The sequence below is a fragment of the Uranotaenia lowii genome, chromosome 1 (genome assembly GCF_029784155.1).
Source record: "Uranotaenia lowii strain MFRU-FL chromosome 1, ASM2978415v1, whole genome shotgun sequence".
In the NCBI taxonomy this organism is placed as follows: Eukaryota; Metazoa; Arthropoda; class Insecta; order Diptera; family Culicidae; genus Uranotaenia; species Uranotaenia lowii.
In genome coordinates, this window is record NC_073691.1 from 204,391,124 (window position 1) to 204,408,313 (window position 17,190).

General features: G+C 40.8%; 5 protein-coding genes, 1 non-coding gene and 1 pseudogene across 8 annotated transcripts; 3 read left to right on the forward strand and 4 right to left on the reverse strand.

Annotated features, from left to right (window-relative positions):
• Window positions 1-1,237: 1,237 nt before the first annotated feature.
• LOC129744724 (crossover junction endonuclease EME1-like) lies at window positions 1,238-2,454 on the forward strand. Its single transcript, XM_055737409.1, has 2 exons — window positions 1,238-1,384; window positions 1,476-2,454. Exons 1-2 carry the CDS (start codon window positions 1,283-1,285, stop codon window positions 2,322-2,324), a joined length of 951 nt encoding a protein of 316 aa, XP_055593384.1. The 5' UTR covers window positions 1,238-1,282; the 3' UTR covers window positions 2,325-2,454.
• Window positions 2,360-11,768, reverse strand: LOC129744715 (exosome component 10-like). The gene is made up of 6 exons (XM_055737384.1): window positions 11,504-11,768; window positions 5,457-5,601; window positions 5,079-5,396; window positions 3,527-5,014; window positions 3,366-3,458; window positions 2,360-3,253 (listed from the first exon to the last, which is right to left on the reverse strand). Exons 2-6 carry the CDS (start codon window positions 5,598-5,600, stop codon window positions 2,441-2,443), a joined length of 2,856 nt encoding a protein of 951 aa, XP_055593359.1. The 5' UTR covers window position 5,601; window positions 11,504-11,768; the 3' UTR covers window positions 2,360-2,440.
• Window positions 6,846-8,987, reverse strand: LOC129738311 (probable serine hydrolase; annotated as a pseudogene).
• LOC129744718 (thioredoxin domain-containing protein-like) lies at window positions 8,968-10,514 on the forward strand. The gene is made up of 5 exons (XM_055737399.1): window positions 8,968-9,259; window positions 9,331-9,655; window positions 9,714-9,875; window positions 9,943-10,068; window positions 10,154-10,514. Exons 1-5 carry the CDS (start codon window positions 9,112-9,114, stop codon window positions 10,365-10,367), a joined length of 975 nt encoding a protein of 324 aa, XP_055593374.1. The 5' UTR covers window positions 8,968-9,111; the 3' UTR covers window positions 10,368-10,514.
• Window positions 11,769-12,242: 474 nt separating the features above from the next.
• Window positions 12,243-14,438, forward strand: LOC129739701 (mitochondrial import inner membrane translocase subunit Tim17-B-like). Of its 2 annotated transcripts, XM_055731202.1 has the most exons (4): window positions 12,243-12,388; window positions 12,748-12,942; window positions 13,121-13,505; window positions 13,841-14,438. In XM_055731202.1, the coding sequence occupies exons 2-4, from the start codon at window positions 12,799-12,801 to the stop codon at window positions 13,861-13,863; spliced, it is 552 nt and encodes a 183-aa protein (XP_055587177.1). In that variant the 5' UTR covers window positions 12,243-12,388; window positions 12,748-12,798; the 3' UTR covers window positions 13,864-14,438. The 2 variants fall into 2 exon arrangements, with proteins under 2 accessions (XP_055587177.1, XP_055587176.1); XM_055731201.1 differs by having other exon boundaries at window positions 13,121-14,438.
• Window positions 14,439-14,793: 355 nt separating this feature from the next.
• Trnap-ugg (transfer RNA proline (anticodon UGG)) lies at window positions 14,794-14,865 on the reverse strand. Its single transcript has one exon. It is a non-coding gene; the product is annotated as a tRNA-Pro (tRNA).
• A 172-nt stretch (window positions 14,866-15,037) lies between these two features.
• LOC129739702 (3-hydroxyisobutyryl-CoA hydrolase, mitochondrial) lies at window positions 15,038-16,803 on the reverse strand. 2 transcript variants are annotated; one of them, XM_055731205.1, is made up of 2 exons: window positions 16,417-16,803; window positions 15,038-16,259 (listed from the first exon to the last, which is right to left on the reverse strand). In XM_055731205.1, the coding sequence occupies exon 2, from the start codon at window positions 16,203-16,205 to the stop codon at window positions 15,132-15,134; it is 1,074 nt and encodes a 357-aa protein (XP_055587180.1). In that variant the 5' UTR covers window positions 16,206-16,259; window positions 16,417-16,803; the 3' UTR covers window positions 15,038-15,131. The 2 variants fall into 2 exon arrangements, with proteins under 2 accessions (XP_055587180.1, XP_055587179.1); XM_055731204.1 differs by having other exon boundaries at window positions 16,328-16,802.
• Between the last annotated feature and the right edge of the window lie 387 nt (window positions 16,804-17,190).

Consider the following 17,190-nt stretch of genomic DNA (forward strand, 5'->3'; position numbering starts at 1 on the left):
CGAAGAACGGAAACTTGTTCCGGATTCAATACCAGTGTCGTTTCCAACAGAGGCGGAGAATTTCACCTGGATGGCACGTTCCAAAGCAAACAACGCTCCCAAGAAGAAATGTGTCCAGAAGGCTTGCTGCAATCGATTCCAGGCGATGCCGAAAAAGAGCAGCAAATCAGAGTGCAAAAAGGCCAACCCAAAGATCTGGTGGAATCGCCCAAACCGAAAAGTATTCTTGTTCGGGAGGGTCCTATAAGTTGGTCTTCACAGCAAGAAGCGTTCAGCTGCATCGAAGCTACTCTGCTATCAGCAAGCTTCGAGCTGTGCCTTAGGGTGACGATGCTCGGTTGCGCTAAGTCCCGGATTCCCACCCGTTGCCCTTCAAAAACAGTAGTTCGATACTACACCCGCATTGGGAGCTTGAATTTCGTTCGTTTCGGTCTGTTAGCAAAATTTTCTTCCCCGACTTCCGCGATCCGAGTTCCAAGAATTTTTTTTTGTAATCTAAATGGAAATAGGTACTCGAACGAAGGATTTGCGAGAAATAAACGTTCAAAATACCGGAACCTTCAAGCTGGGGTAACTGCAGTCTAGCAGCAGCAAACATAGACCGCCCAGAATCAGCCGGTATTGCAGTTCATCAGAGCCAGAGGCGAATCTACTAAGCAAAATAAATCTGAAATCTTAACAATTCACCATAATACATAAATTCATTCTAAAATTTTCATATTGTTTAAAAGACAATGATCAACTAAAGTAAATTTCATTTCAATTTTCGAAGTAAAACGAAAACAAAATACCAGCTGTAATGGATTTTTGACAGCTTGATGTTTTTTGTTGACACTGCCGATTTCACGCACACCTACAAAGGAGAGTGCAAAACTCGATTCATGCTCGTTTTCAGCGTGGATGGTGCAAAACTTTCGGGTGGTGAAAACGAATACGGTATAATAATAATGGTCAGTGCTAGAACGGGCTAAAACTATTCGATCCAATGCATACGCCTCTGGCTTGCGAGAAAATTCACACCGAAAACACCAGTCGTGAAATTGCTTCTCACGTTTTTTTTTATTCTCTCTCCGTTTAGCTGAATGTGCTCTGTTAAATCCTAAGCGACAACAGTGACACCTTCATCTTCAACATTGTACTAAAACTTCAATTGGAATCTTATAACGGTTATCTAATAAGAATGAGCCCTCGATACTGGACTCTGCATAAACAAACTGTCGCTTGTTTAAAATTGTAACTCTATAGAAACGAATGCATTTAAGAACATAGAAATAAATGAAAAATGTCGCGTCGCGCTAATAACGCAGAAAGCAACGCATGTGAAAGAGATCGATTGAATTACTATGAAAACCAACGAAACATCAAACCTGGAAATTGCAATAAGGTAAAATATAATTTTTCTAATTTGTGTTCAACGTGTCGGATAAAAAATTTAATCTCATGTTACGTTTGATATAAACTTCAATTATTTTCAGTTCTTACATGCTGTCATAGACCCCGATTTCCTCCAGGATCCCTACGGATCCGAAGTGCTTACCAAACTAAACGAATTGAATCTGAGGTACGAAATCAAGCGGCAATTGATTCCAAGGATTGTTACATTCTACCGTGCAGCAGTTCAACAACAACTAACAACTCAGGGATCCATGACTGAGAAAACTGTGGATCAAAAGCACATTGTTTATCTTCTTCCAGGGGATCGGTTGGTTGAGCACGTAAAAACTGGAAACCTGCTGCAAACGATTGGACAGATCCAACAGCTTTATCCCGGTAAAATCATATCCCTTCTGGTATTTGGTTTGGTCAGTCACTGTAAGGCAAATCGTGGTTGTGTAGGTCGAACCGAAACAGAAACAGCTCTTACGGAAGTGCAGCTTTTCGGAGGTTGTTCGCATCAGTTGCTTGAAACGGCCGAAGAGGTTGGTACTTTTGTTGCTCAGCTCGGCAAAAGTTTAGCAGAGCTACCATATAAACAGCAGCAAGCTGATAAATACAGCCAGGAGCAGTTATACATGGGCAATGAAAAGAAAGGATGTGTCCGTGTTGAAGGAAATGCCGGTCTACACCAACTGTACCAGAACCAGTTGATCAAGATACCTTCGGTGACCCTTGAAGTGGCTGAAGCGATTATAAGTGTCTATCCAAGTTTGAGCCAGCTCATTGATGCTTTTCGATTCGCTGCTGATGGACCAAATTTGCTTGCAGATATTCCTATCCGAAGAGCAGCAGGTCCTATCACTACTTCCATTAGACGAATAGGGCCTGAACTGAGTAAAAAAATTTATTTATTGTACAGTACAATCGAAGGAAAACAAGAGCTGTGATGTTTCGGTTCATATGAATAATGTTTTTTTTTTCAATATTACATAAATTTATTTGCATCTTTGTACAAAAAATCCGATTACAATTATTCTAAAAGATGAATTACTCTTTTTGTAGCTCATTTCCTTTTTAAATTATTACTACTGAAGTTGAACATTTTTTGGGTCTTCTGAATCCCTTTCGCTATCCTACTGTTGGGGTGAATATTCTTTTTTGGGTTGCCATTGCTGGAACCTTCACCAGCTTCAGCATCCTCACGCGATGGTCTTCGCATTACGAATTTACCACCACCTCTACCCTTTTTATGTTCTAGCGGTCTAGACCCGCCCTGAAATCGGGAAAAGTCTACTTTTTTGTAATCGAAATTTACTGGTTTGTTGGAGCTTTGCTGCGAATCCCTGCTGTTTGCGATTGGTTTTCCGCGCTTGTTCTTTTTCTTCTTTTTGTTCTTTGACTTCGTCATTTGACTACTTTCATTCGCTCCACGGATTTCGGTATCGCTATCGCCATCTGCAAAATCGTTTTCATTTTTGGGCTCTGGAAGCGGCTTCAACTGCAGTGGATATTCGCCCTTTGAACGCCTTTCCTTTTTCGGTGGCGGTTCATAGCTGCTGAAACATAACTTGGCGGCCGGCTCATCCGTTTCCGGTAGTATCGCACGCTTCATTTCTCGATCTTCCCGACGTTTTTGAACTTTCAGAGGAAGAGCTTTTTGCTTTTTCGGCTTATTCGATGACTCTTCCTTGACTTCACTTTCTTCTTTTAGTGAAGTAATATTGATAGTCTTTTCTTCAATGATCTTTTCTGAGTGTTCCGGTTCATCTTGGCGATTGCGACACGTTTCCAGGTGTCGTTCATAGGGTGTATTGAATTTGCGATCCTGATAGGACAGATGCAAGGATGTATTTAAATTCTGATTGCTGTCAGGGTGCTGGAAAAAAACCATTGATGGAAAAATAATTAGATTTATCAAAACGACACCTTATTAAAAATCCTAAATATTTTGAATTTAACGGTTTATAAGGATGAATAAAACTACTCACTTTTAAATAATGCATTTCGATAAAGTTAACCATGCGACCATCGTCCGAAGCACTGTCGTCTAAAATTAATCGTCCTTTATCGTCCAATGTTCTCTGAAAAGAAAAAAAGGGAGGAGGCAAATGATTGAGGTTGGTACTTTCACCCTTAGAAGACCACTCACTATTTTGGATTCCGCAAAAACATTCGCTTCGGGTTGCTCTTTGAGTAGTTTCTTCACAATCCGCTGACACGAACCAACCTTTTCCGGAGCATCCAACAAAGTAGGTAAATTAGTTTCCATACCGCTTTCTGAGCTGTGATGCAAGTGACTGGCATCGTGCGGGCAGAAAAGCGGATTATTGATGTCGAAAGTGGACTGCATCTTGTGGCGGGTGTCCTTCTGCTGTTCGATCGCTACCGGAACGGATTTATTGAGAGGAATTTCACGGGCTTTCAGAATGATTTGGTGCAGGGTGTGCAGATGTTGCCGTACCAAAGACGGTACAGGAGTACAGCAAGCAATAATTCCTTGCATTTCTCGGGGAAGTTTCGAAGCTATATCCAGTGCCATGTGCTGCGGCAGAACGTAGCCGGGAGATTCATCTTCCTGGCGTGCCATTTTGTCCCGCCAATATAGAATTTCTCGAAAAGCATACATTTGACGTTGGTCGAAAACATGTTTGGAACGACGGTAAACACTCATAATGGTGTCCTCGTTGATAATCGGTTTTACGTAACGTTGTTTGCACAGGAAAGTTGCTTTGTTGTAGACGGTCTGTAGCAAAGCCGGACCTTTCTGAATGAGCTCATTTCTCATACAATCGTAGATGTACAGCAAATAGTGTGTATCTTTACGAGCGTAATCAATGAAATTTTCTGGAACGGGACGAATGCGCCAATCTGCCAGTTGATAAGTTTTATCGGTTTCAATGTCACAGTAATGTTTGAGTAAAAACTGCAACCCTATTCTTGAAAATTCCAATATTTTAGCAGCTTCAGCCGTATCGAACATATTTACCACATAGAGGGCCAAATCTCTCTGGAGCCACTCGATATCGCTTACTGAACCATGTAGAACTTTGATGATTTTTGAATCGGTAAAAACTTCGTTCAGTACGTGCAGTTCTTCTCTCAGCGCTAGAGCATCTAGAATGTAATCCTTTTTGCGAGTAGATATTTGCATCAAGCAAGTAAACCCTTGAAAACTTCTGTAAGAATGGTGTTCTAAGTCGAGGGCTAACTCTTTGGCTTGCCTCAATTCTTCCATTAGTGCGGGCAACTGATTCTCCTTATCGATGAAATCCAAAGGCGTGTCTTCCAAAAGAATTGGTTTCTGTGGGTCCTTCAGTTTCATGTCTTCCTTCGAAGGTTGAAATTTATCTAGCTCAAACTCGTAGGGATGCAAGTAACTGGCTATGTTTCCAAGATCATCATACTCAGGGAGTACGGCCAAAGGTTTTAGAGAATTTGGCTTGTATTTGATTTTTGGAACGAAAGGATTTAGTTGAGAATTGTCAACTGGAACCTTGAAATTCACCTGCGGTCGGACTATATTGGTTGCCGTAATTAGGGTAGCTTTCACGGCTGGTGAAGATGCCGTAGCATTAGACCTTTCACGATTGTTTTCGTTCCAATTGCCACTTAGCCGATGGCGTGGTTCAGTCGGTATCTGTTGAAAAAAAAAAATGAAAGGAATTTAAATGTGCATTTTGAAACCATAAACCTGTACCTACTTGTATTTCACTAGAAACAAGGACCGTTTCATGCTTCTTCTTGATACCAGCAACTTCATCCAGGTTTGAATTAATTCGTTCCAAAATCGTATCGTTGAATTCCTGCAGCAGCTCGAACTTTTCCTCCCGGTCTCGCAGAACAATATTCCCTTTGACATCGTGCATTTTCAGTACGTCCCCGATGGCGTGCAAAATTTTGTTCGCATGTGAGTCCATGATGCGCACAAAGCTCGGATGAGAGGCGTAAAGGTCTCGAGAATTTCCAGCCGGCAAGGCCAGCACCGAGCGCATGGCGTTCACTATCAGCTTCTGACCGGACTGAAAAGGAAGACCAGATTAACTGATTGCACTATTGATTTAGGGAAATCAAGAACTTACGTCCGTGTATTTTCGAATCGGACTGGAATCAATATCTCGAGCAGGATGCTTCATTTGCGACGCCGATTTTGGAGTTAAATTTTTCCCCGTTGACAACTGTTTGCGGCCTCCTTTGTTGGCAGAAATTGGTGTATGAGGTTTCATTCTATTTTGCGATCATACGGTAAAAGTTGAATGTGATTTTAATAGGTAGCAATAAAACAAAATCTATTGAAAGCACACCGAAAACGTTGAATTTTTCGATGAAAACAAACACACGCATGCACGTTGTGATTTTTTTTTATTTTATGAAAAACTGTCAACATTTGGATATCCGTTTATGGGCGACCCTCATGTCGACTTCCGTTGACATTGAATTCGTATAATGTTTGCTGCAAGGGGCATCATTACACTAATACCGTATTTGTTTTCACCACCCGAAAGTGTTGCACCTTCCAAGCTGAAAACGAGCATGAATCGAGTTTTGCACTAATCTTTGTTGGTGTGCGTGAAATCGGCAGTGTCAAAAGAAAACATCAAGCTGTCAAAAATCCATTACAGCTGGTATTTGTTTTCGTTTGACTTCGAAAATTGAAATGAAATTTACTTTAGTTGATCATTATCTTTTAAATAATATGAAAATTTTAGCATGAATTTATATATTATGTTGAATTGTGAAGATTTCAGATTTATTTTGCTTGGTAGATTCGCCTCTGGCTCTGATGATAACTGCAATACCGGCTGATTCTGGGTGGTCTATGTTTGCTGCTGCTAGACTGCAGACCCCATCTTGAAGGTTCCGGTATTTTGAACGTTTATTCCTCGCAAATACCTCGAGTACCTATTTCCGTTTTCAGATGACAAAAGAAAAATTCTTGGAAGTCAAATTGGCGAACTCAGATCGCGGAAGTCGGGGGAGGAAATTTTGCTAACAGACCGAAACGAACGAAATTCAAGCTCCCAATGCGGGTGTAGTCTCGAACTACCGTTTTTGAAGGGCAACGGGTGGGAATCCAGGACTTGGCGCAACCGAGCATCGTCACCCTAAAGCACAGCTCGAAGCTGGCTCGAAGCAGAGTAGCTTCGATGCAGCTGAACGCTTCTTGCTGTGGAGACCAACTTATAGGACCCTCCCGAACAAGAAAACTTTTCGGTTTGGGGGATTCCACCAGATCTTTGGGTTGGCCTTTTTGCACTCGGATTTCCTGCTCTTTTTCGGCATCGCCTGGAACCGATTGCAGCAAACCTTCTGGGCACATTTCTTTTTGGGAGCGTTGTTTGCTTTGGAACGTGCCATCCAGGTGAAATTTTTTAAAAACAAAAAATTATAATAAACATTAATAATAAATGTCTCAAAAAAGCATATAGAACAAGAGTACAGGAAAAAATATTGAATAAAAGTTTCGTCATTTGGTATATTTTTATAATTTAATCCAAAGTACACCTAATCCAATTTAGAAATATTATAATTTACAACATGCATTCCTTATACTCTGATAAATCACAATTTGCTAACAACCTCATCGACCTGTCTGACCCAATGTTTCCGTAGAAAATCTGTCACAACGGGTGCCACCAATTCCGAATCGGTCAAATGAATGTGATGGGAACCTTTCAGATACTTCACGCGGAACATGGAATTTTGCTTCTTAAGTATGGCGACCATTTCATCGAAGCCTTCTTTGGAACCAGGATAGGGTGAATCGATGGCCTTGATCACCAGCTGTGGCACCTTGATTTGCTTTGTCAGAGCGTAGTTCACTTTATCCGACCATCCGGGAATGTTGTTGTACTTTATTCGGTTATCACGATCAAAATAATATTTGCCGGGAAATTTCTTGGACGGTTTGATGTTTCTTTGCAGTAAATATGGACCAGTTTCTCTCGTTACAGACAGATTCCATGGTTCCTTCAAACAAACGATCCAGCATGTCCTCATACGTGTAGGCTGGTGGTTCCGATCTTTCGCGATTCCTTTTATCGGCTTCAAGCAACTTATTGGCCATCACAGTAGCCCAAGAAATAAATCTTTTCGGGTAATATGACTGCGGTTTAAGGGCATCAATTCCAATCAGAAACTCCACCTTATCTGGAAACATTGACGTGAACATGAAAGCTATGATTGCTCCCATAGAATGCCCCATCATTGCCATCTTATCCCACCGATATTCGTTCATTAAGTGCAACAGAGGCGGAAACGGCACTGGTATTGAATCCGGAACAAGTTTCCGTTCTTCGGGATAATAAAGAGAAAAAAACAGCTCGAACGCAATTTTCGCGGTATAGAAATAAACCAACCATCTGATATTTGTTTACATCGGGAAGCACGTGCTGTCAAAATTCATGATAGTATTGGTGAGAGCGCAAGCAACACCGAATATTTTCAGAGTGTTCCACCGTCCACTTTATGGTGCACTACCAGTGGACTACTCATCCTGAAAACGAGCATGAAAACAGCAAAAAGTGCACTACCGGTAGTGCCCCGGTGCACCACCACACGAAAACGAATTCTCTATAAAAAACAATCTGAATAATAATAAACTCATGCACACGAAAATCATCAAGTCCAATAAAATCCGTAACAACGGAACGATGTACTGACGGGGTGGGCCGTAAAGAAAACCGCTGGATATATGGCCGATCCAATCGTGGACTCGCACATCGCAGCCACACATAGAGGAAGAAGAAGAATAATAATTTAAATTAATTGCTTTAGAGTTGTTTTTCACATTTCTTACGCACACTTGCTGAGCGTATCGCCGCGACTATTACGGCACCCTTCCCTACTAACCTAGTGAAACGAATACACTCGGCACATTGAAACTTTGTAAAAATAAAGGCCTTTAATAAACTAGTTTTAAACTTTAAAAACATTTGCAAGTGTGAATAACTTGCTGCTGAGCGTGTACAATCGGGACAATTAATCTTAAAACCTCTCGGTACAAATGTCAGTGCAAAAACTGGAAATAATTGCTCATATTGGGCTTGTGATATAGCTCAGTTGGCAAGTATGTTGTCTCCTGAGCCGATGTCCGTGAGTTCGAGCCCAAGAGTAAATATCGAACACAGTTGTTCCGGATAAGTTTTTCAATAACGATCCGCCAACTGCAACGTTGATAAAGTCGCGAATGCCATAAAGATGGTAAAACAACTATAATCGAAACAAAAAAAAATTGCTCATATTAACGACGCGTTCTGAAATTGATTTTGGGTGATGCATCAGTCGACCGATTGTTTGGTAGATGTCAAATCACTTTAATGCTTTTGCATACGTTTGTTTATAATTTACAAACGCCAGCACCGATTAAAAAATCACTTTGATAGAAAAAAAAATCAATTTACGGACGCGAAACGCGAAATTATCAATACGCTCAGAATAGAATGTTACAAATTTGCCTTTTAAACATAATTTTATTTTAAAAGTTTTTATCGTAAAGTTTCCTGGGTGTATTTCTCTATTCATGTACAGTGCCCTATGCAGCAAATCATTTCCAAATCCGATGGTCAACGTGCCCACTTTGCTCGCATCTGCATGCATGCATTTTGCATCATGATTGCGCATCGCGTATAAATTGATGATGCCCACCTGTGGATTAATCTGATAAATTTAAAGTTATAATTTTGAAGTTCATATCTCATCAACTGTGTTCTTATTTCTCCGATCTAGCTCCACACAATGTCGAACAACTTAATGTGTTTGACAATCTTTACGATTTCAATTGTTACCGGCGTTTTTGCCAACTCCGGTTTTTCCATTCGGACAGTTAATGATGATGATCTGGTTAAGATGTTCCACAGCCACTCGAATTTAGTGGTTTTATTCAGTAAGTACCTATTTGATAATAAATTATTAAAGTTTTGAAAGAGTTCTCTAGACAGACCTTTTTTTTACTAGCCAAACCCGATTGTGAGAATTGCGATAAACTGGAAGCGGTGTTAGGAAAGTTGGTTCAAGAAATCAAAGATAATCTTGAAGCGGAAGCCGTGAAAGCAGTAAGCAGCCAGATGGCACGCCTATACAGCCCCAAGAAGGAACCAGCCGTAGTATTTTTCAGGCATGGTGTGCCTTTGCTGTACGATGGTCCCGTGAACGAAGATGCCTTAATTGGGAAACTGGTCCACAACAAGGATCCGAATGTGAAAGAGTTGTCCGATGAGAACTTTGAGCACCTTACCCAAGCATCGAGTGGAGCAACAACGGGTGATTGGTTTATCATGTTGTAAGTTCGAAATTTTTCATCATGTTAAAGCTCCTTTTAATGTTAACTCAACTTTTAGCTACACCACGAACTGCGTCGATTGCCAACGATTAACAGCCGTCTGGGAAGCTGTTGCAGCTGACCTCAAAAACCGAATGAACGTAGCACGCATGGAGAAAGACGGCAAAGGGAAAGATACTGCAGAGCGTTTCCGCGTGGGAAGTGTACCTGCTTTTATATTGTTAGTCATTTACAACTTGTTCTGATAAACATTTAATTTGAAATTCATTTTTTAAATTGTATTGCAGTCTTCGACAAGGAAAATATTACCGTTATGAAATTACCAAGTATGACGTGAAATCGTTTGTGTCATTTGCTCAAGACTGGTACAGAAATGCTACACCCGAGAAAGTACCAGCACCTGCTTCACCATTGTACGTTAAAATGCTTCCTATTTCTACTTATGATGTTAAATGAACATTCTATTTGTTAGTATTGACTTCTTTTTTTTCATTTCAGCGATCAAATTGTGGAACGTGCTGTGGTGCTTCTCAAGGATTTACCCGCACTGGTTGACCAACTTCACCGAGACTATCCAACGTTATATTACTCTGCTCTAGCGATGTTTGCATTTGTAGTCCTTGGATTTACCGGAGCTATTGTTCTTGCAATTATTACCAGATGCAAAGCTGCTGCCAAAAGCAAAAAAACTAAAACCAAGAAAGCTAAATGAAAGACTTTTATATGTGATTAAAGCTTTTAAGATTAAGTATCAACTTCCAAACGAGCAAATAAAATCAATCCGATCCAATTTGAGCATCTTATGTTGAAATGTCATGAATGAAATGGTGCATTTTACCCAATAAAAATCTTAACCATCTGTTTTTTTTTCTTCGAATAAAAATAAAAGTAGTAAGTGGTTGTATTCGAAAAATCCTAGTGGTTTGTAAAAAAAATCATCCATACCAAGACAAGACGAAAAATACAATACAACATAATCCCCCTTATTCTGCGCCGCGCGTGAAGTGACGATATTCGAGTCACCCGATTCCAATAGTCGCTTTGGGTGAGAAATGTCTTTGAGAATGAACCTTTTGAGTTCTTATCCTAAACTATTAGTCAGCTGGGAATGAACCTCTGTCACATCGGCTTCGGGAATAAGGTGACAAGACCAGGCCCTGGCAATTTCACTTTCAATCGTCACTCAAAAATGAGCACAAAACGCGTCATTCGAAAGAGCTTCACTGTCAATTCCCTCCCACACCAGCTTTTCTTCACATTCGGCAAACGCTAATTTCACTCCGCTTTCACCTCGGTCTCCTTCGTTCGAAACTGGCAATCGTCAATTTCATTTCAAAACGAAATTCGAGCATATCCCTTTCAGTGAAAGTTTCATTGCGTATACTCGCATACCTCCGAAAACAAAGCCGGCTGATGCCGGCTGGAAAACAACAATTTGCTGGCGCCCAAGGAAGACACCAACAATTGCTTGAAGATGCACACGGTGCCAGGCCGACATGGCCGGTAAACGCATCAACAAAAATACCAACAATTGCACGGGACACATCAAGAAATCTGTTGCCACGCGACTGATTGCGGGCAGTTTCAAGCATCATTGAAATTCTCTTCTGCTGACTTTTGAATTTCTTTCTTTCACCCGAGCAGTGAATATGAGAGGATTCACTTTCATTCGAGTAATGAAAGTGAACTGCTCGAAATTGAAATTTGTTGGAGTGAGACGAATAAAGGGAAATTTCAATTTCATTCTTTCCTTTCGACGATGCCGAGCCCTCACGTGACTCCGACTCGACTCGACTATTGTCACCTCACGCGCGGCGCAGAATAAGGGGGAATGATAAATGTATATACCTAATACTGTATTTGTTTTCTCCACTCGTGGAGTGTTCCACCGTACCCGATAAAAACAAACACAAATCGTCGCCAGTGTATTGCTATCTCACTCACTCACACGCTCTCTCGCAACACTGGCAAAATTATCGGTGGGCCACCGTCCGTTAGCAGAACTCCGACAGGTCAAAACCAGTGCAACACCGTCCGAATAAACAAACAGTTTGACAGCACCTAGTGGTGCACCAGTGCAACACTAGTGCAACACTCGGCATAAACAAATACGGTATAATATAATTTAACAAAATCTTTTAAAAGAAAATGAGTTCTTTTGCCAAACGGTCATGATTGAAATCAACCCTCCGGTCTGATGTTCAAATAACAATCGTTATAATTAATGACCTAATCGTTGTATAACCCATGATAACAACAACTTGAATGAATAGGATGTATATTTAGAAAAAATATATAATTTGAGTTGATTTATAATTTTTTTTCGTTTCTTTTGTAATAGGAATACAATACATTTTAATTCTGATTCAACGAAACCTGATTAAAAAAACTTCCTGTATGGTGTGTTTAATGTGTAAATTCAAAACATTAAAAATTGAATAGTTAATTTTTGTTAATATTGATAATTTGTTTAAAATTACCTAAACTTACTTAAATTTCCGCAACGTGAACTCAGTTTTTGCTGCATGGGCTTATGTCGACTGTTATAAAATTGACATCTTTTTCGAACTCCGAACGCGTGCTGGTCTTCGACTGCGGTGTGCGGAAGAGACAGAAAGAAAAATCTGAAGAACGAACGATGATAAAAGATATTCATGGAAGAAAATTGATGTAACAAACGTGATTCCTGCAATAATTGTGTAAAATCGAACGAAAAAAAAACTACAAACTACGGTATGTCGTGATTTAATGCATAGCAATTTCGGTAAATTGTCGAAAATCAGGCCGAGGATTGGGTTTTGGCACGTTATTGGGAATGAAATATGATAATTAAAAACCATTGCCAAAAAGGTCCTTGAAAATGACATTCGATTTGCGTAATAGGCGTAATGACTTGGGTTAGCTATACAGTCGATTGATATTGGAAGTTGTTGCTGTACCAAATATGAAGATAATGGTTTAATGTAAAACATGATTAACCAGTTATGTAATTTAAGCCAAACAAAATACGCGTCAAACAAAATCGCTTACTGATAGGGAGGTGGAGCCAATTGTGATCGTATTGTGGTTTTTTTGCTTAAAATATTTTTCAGAAAAGTTAACTACTATCGAAAAAATCATACAACAAATCACGCCCTAACACTATGGAGGAATACGCCCGTGAACCATGTCCGTATCGCATCGTAGACGACTGTGGAGGTGCCTTTGCCATGGGTTGCATAGGGGGAGGAGTATTTCAGGCTATCAAAGGTTTCCGCAATGCACCATCCGGATTCAGCAGACGATTGGTAAGGGTCGATGTAACAAGAAAATGTAATTGTAAATTGTATTGACTTAACGTCAGTCCATCGACATATAATCATAGTTAGGGTCAAGGAAATGAGAAAAAAAGTTTCTAGATTTGTTTACACAATTATTTTTCATCCATGCTAATTTCTATCAATCCCTTTATTTCCTTTCCTTTAGGTCGGTAGTTTGTCAGCCATCAAATCCCGCTCACCCGTCATCGCCGGCAACTTTGCCGTATGGGGCGGAATGTTCAGCACAATCGACTGCACACTGGTTCACTTCCGCAAAAAGGAAGATCCGTGGAATTCTATTATCAGTGGTGCGGCCACCGGTGGTATTCTGGCAGCTAGAAACGGTGTCGGCGCGATGGCCGGTAGCGCCATTATCGGTGGAGTGTTGCTAGCTCTTATTGAGGGTGTCGGTATCATGTTCACTCGACTGTCGGCCGAACAATTCCGCTCGCAACCGATCGTCGAGGATCCTTCGGCCCTGGGAGATCCAAGTCAAAATGGGGCCGGTTCTCCAGCGGGTAGCCCTTCCTCAGCGATGCCGTTCGGTTTCGGTCAGTCCGGGCAAAATTATCAGTAATAAGGAACATCGTAGGCATTAGATGAAACACTCTTTAAATTTAAAACGAGCGTTTAGAAAATCGGATATTTGAATGAACGCGATTGACAATTCCGGTTAGAAAGATACGATCAGGTGTTAACGGATCAACAAAAGGCAATCGTAACTATTCTGCCCTCCGTTACAGCTTCGATATATAACATCAAACAAACAACTGAGAACTTTCATTACTAGCCTCCGATCGGTTCCAGAGAGCCACTAACTTACCTCCTGTGATCATTAGCCTGAAAGTGACTCCCGTTTTTCTTTTCTTTTCCAATTCTCTTGCAGGGAAAGAAAAAGGAATCGGTTAGGCCAGTTTTGTTAAAGGATTTTCTTTTTTTCTCCGGTATAAAGAATAAGTGTACTGATGTGCCCGTTTTTGCTTCCGATGAATAAAATTCGTCTTGGCTGACAAGCGTGCGCTCAAGAGTGACTGGAACGTTCGAACGTGATGGGTTTGATTATTGAATGTGTATTTTAGTGTTTAGGGCTCCTATTAATTTCAGTGTAAAATTGAGAACAGGATATCACCAGAATTGGCACCTTCTGTGTCCCTTACCCAGGAACCAAAGGTCGATGATAGGTTAAAACAGCAATCTGTTGATTCCTCGTTTGATTCGAGGAAAAACTAAGTTCAAAAGCAACACAAGTTTATGTATTTTGATATTTAAATACACCAACTCTAATACATCCGTGATGGTTTGCAGTCCAGCAGCCGGATTTGCTGTAAACTGGGTGTCTTTTGAAACCAAACTGTCGCGTATTATGTTCAGTTTTCTGTTCATTCGAAATCTTGCTTTCCTGGTGAATCACGATTTGCAGAAGGATTTTCCTGTTTTGCTGTATATAACAATTGCTGGGATAAATAAAACAGTTAATTTCGAAATGCTGAAACCTAAAATTTGATCGAAAGAAAGGTCCTAGGGGGTGTCGAATTCCAGTTGAAAATATTGTCATTATTGCGTCATCAGCAATACACAGGTTATCAGTTCTATTGAAGGACCTACCTACAGCGACGAGTCACAAAAAACCTGGAGAACGCCGGATGAATTGCTGTTTCTGTCCTCGATTCTACGTAAGTGACATCGTGCTTTTTTAAAACAATATTTCCGTCGTGGTTCAAAAAATAAAATGTGCGCGCTTCATGGATATTTTATGAGGATTTTGTCTATTCGAGAACCGAAGGTATGTAAAATTCTGGAAGGATTTGGGGAATGGCAAAACCTCAAAAATATAACTACGGGCTCAACCGGGATTTGAACCCGGGACCTCTCGCACCCAAAGCGAGAATCATACCCCTAGACCATTGAGCCGCTATTGGCTCATAGGGTCTAAGCATTTCACCGGTTTGTTATTATTATTTCTATTAAACAATTTTTCAAGGTACGTAGTTGACAATTTTCAGCATAAATAATTCAAATATGTACGTAGGTAAATGAAACAAAATTAAAGCATTTTTATAAAAGAATTTCATTCTTTATTGGTCTTAACTTCCGATGGAATATAATTATAAAAAACTAATAAATGCACTTGGGTTTTCCATCACCACTGGATATATCGGAACTTTTTTTCCCCGTTCCTACAGGTTGGCTTTAATTTCATCCTCAAAAACCAGTTCATCTCCACAAGGTAATGGGCCGAAAAACCGATCGACCTGTTGCGAGTTGACGTCATTAAGGGTGGCCGGGTTCCACTTGGGGTTGTTATCACGATCGACCAACATTGCACGGACACCTTCCTTGAAATCGCTATCGGTCACACTGTGCACGGCCATCCGGAACTCCATTTTGAGGCACGAACGAAGATTCAAAGTTGCTCCAATCTCCAACTGTTTTTTGGTGACCTTCAGAGATGTGGGGGACATTTTGGACAATGTGTTCAGAGTTGACTTGGCCCAATCAGATCCGTCTTTGTTGAGGTTAGAAATGATTGCCTCTATAGTTTCGCCGCTGAAGCATTCGTTGATCTGTTTCAGATGTTTGGCCAGAACAAATTCGGAATTATCTTTAACGTTAAATTTTTCCAGCACGTTTGCCACCTCGGTGCTGTTATTTGTGGCAAATAAGGCTTGCTGCAAAGCTTCAATATCTTTGCTGTCGACATAATGAGTAGCGACTCCAGCTTTCAGAACATCTTTACCCTTAAGTCGAAAACCGGTTAGTCCCAGATAAAGTCCAAGTTTTCCTTGCAGCCTGGGAAGGAAGAAACTTCCACCAACGTCTGGGAAAAGGCCGATTGCCGTTTCTGGCATGGCAAACATTGTTCTTTCGGTGGCAACCCGATACTTGCCGTGCACGGACAATCCAACTCCTCCACCCATTGTAATTCCATCAATGAGAGCCACATACTCGGGACGGTAGCTCGAAATCAGTTCATTTAAACGATATTCCTCACGAAAAAATGCCTTCGAAGATTCAGTTGGGCCATTTTCCGTTACAGCTCGAACATCACCGCCGGCACAGAAAGATTTTTCTCCGGCACCTTTTATGATTACCAAATTTTTCGTGTCTCGCCAACCTTTCATTGCGGCGGAAATTTGGCGAACCATGTCCAAATTAATGGCATTCAGTGCCTTAGGCCGGTTCAAAGTGATCAACCCCTTATCCTTGCTTATGTCCTCACAGATGACGGTACGTTCCGCTCCGGATGACATGTTTCGCAGGAGCTGCGCAGTAGGTGATAAACGTTGGATTCCGCGGAACAGTTGCTGCGTAAGGTAAAACAAAGTTTATGAATACATAAATGTTACTTGTTGATTTAGATTCCCAATCATACCATTTTCAAACAATGAATGACCACAACCCGGGTTTGAACTATGCGATTATGTAAGCACGTTTCGAATACGATATAAATTAAATACAGACCCGAAAAGTAGAAGGGAACAATGTTGTTCAATGAGTTGCAATGAAAGAACAACACAAACAACGTGAGTTGGCCGTATCAAAACTGCTTGTCGTCAACCACTATCATAAACTGATAGCGGTTTTCGATGCCTCCGCCGAATCTGCGATGTTCGGCAGCATACTCACCACACCAAGCCATGCAAGTATATAGGTTCGCTCGAAAAAGGGACGGAGTCGCCCTGAGAAAAAAGTCAGTTTTGCGAGAAGTTCACCAATACTCTCAACGTTGTTGTCAAAACATTAAACAGCTGTTTTTGGCTGAAAACAAAACAGTTGAAATAATGAACGGGCAAATGATTATTGCCGCGATTTTGAACCTCTCAGCCAAGCAAAATCGTACTATCTGCAGTCCAGTGCAATCCGGACACGAAAAACGGCAATCCGGAATGAAGAAATCCAGAAGGGAGAACAAAATGACAGCTGCATGTAAACATTGCGCTCGTTCTCACGCACACCTACGTATGGAATAACTCGAAACCCGAAACCTGCTTTTTTATTCTGACGGTTTCAGAGCCAAATCCGGAATCAAAAAAAAATACGCCATAAAGTAAGTTGTTGGCTCAACGTGTCGAAGAAACTAATGGCGTATTTTTTTTTGATTCCGGATTTGGCTCTAGAACCGTCAGAATAAAAAAGCAAGTTTCGGGTTTCGAGTTATTCCATACGTAGGTGTGCGTGAGAACGAGCGCAATGTTTACATGCAGCTGTCATTTTGTTCTCCCTTCTGGATTTCTT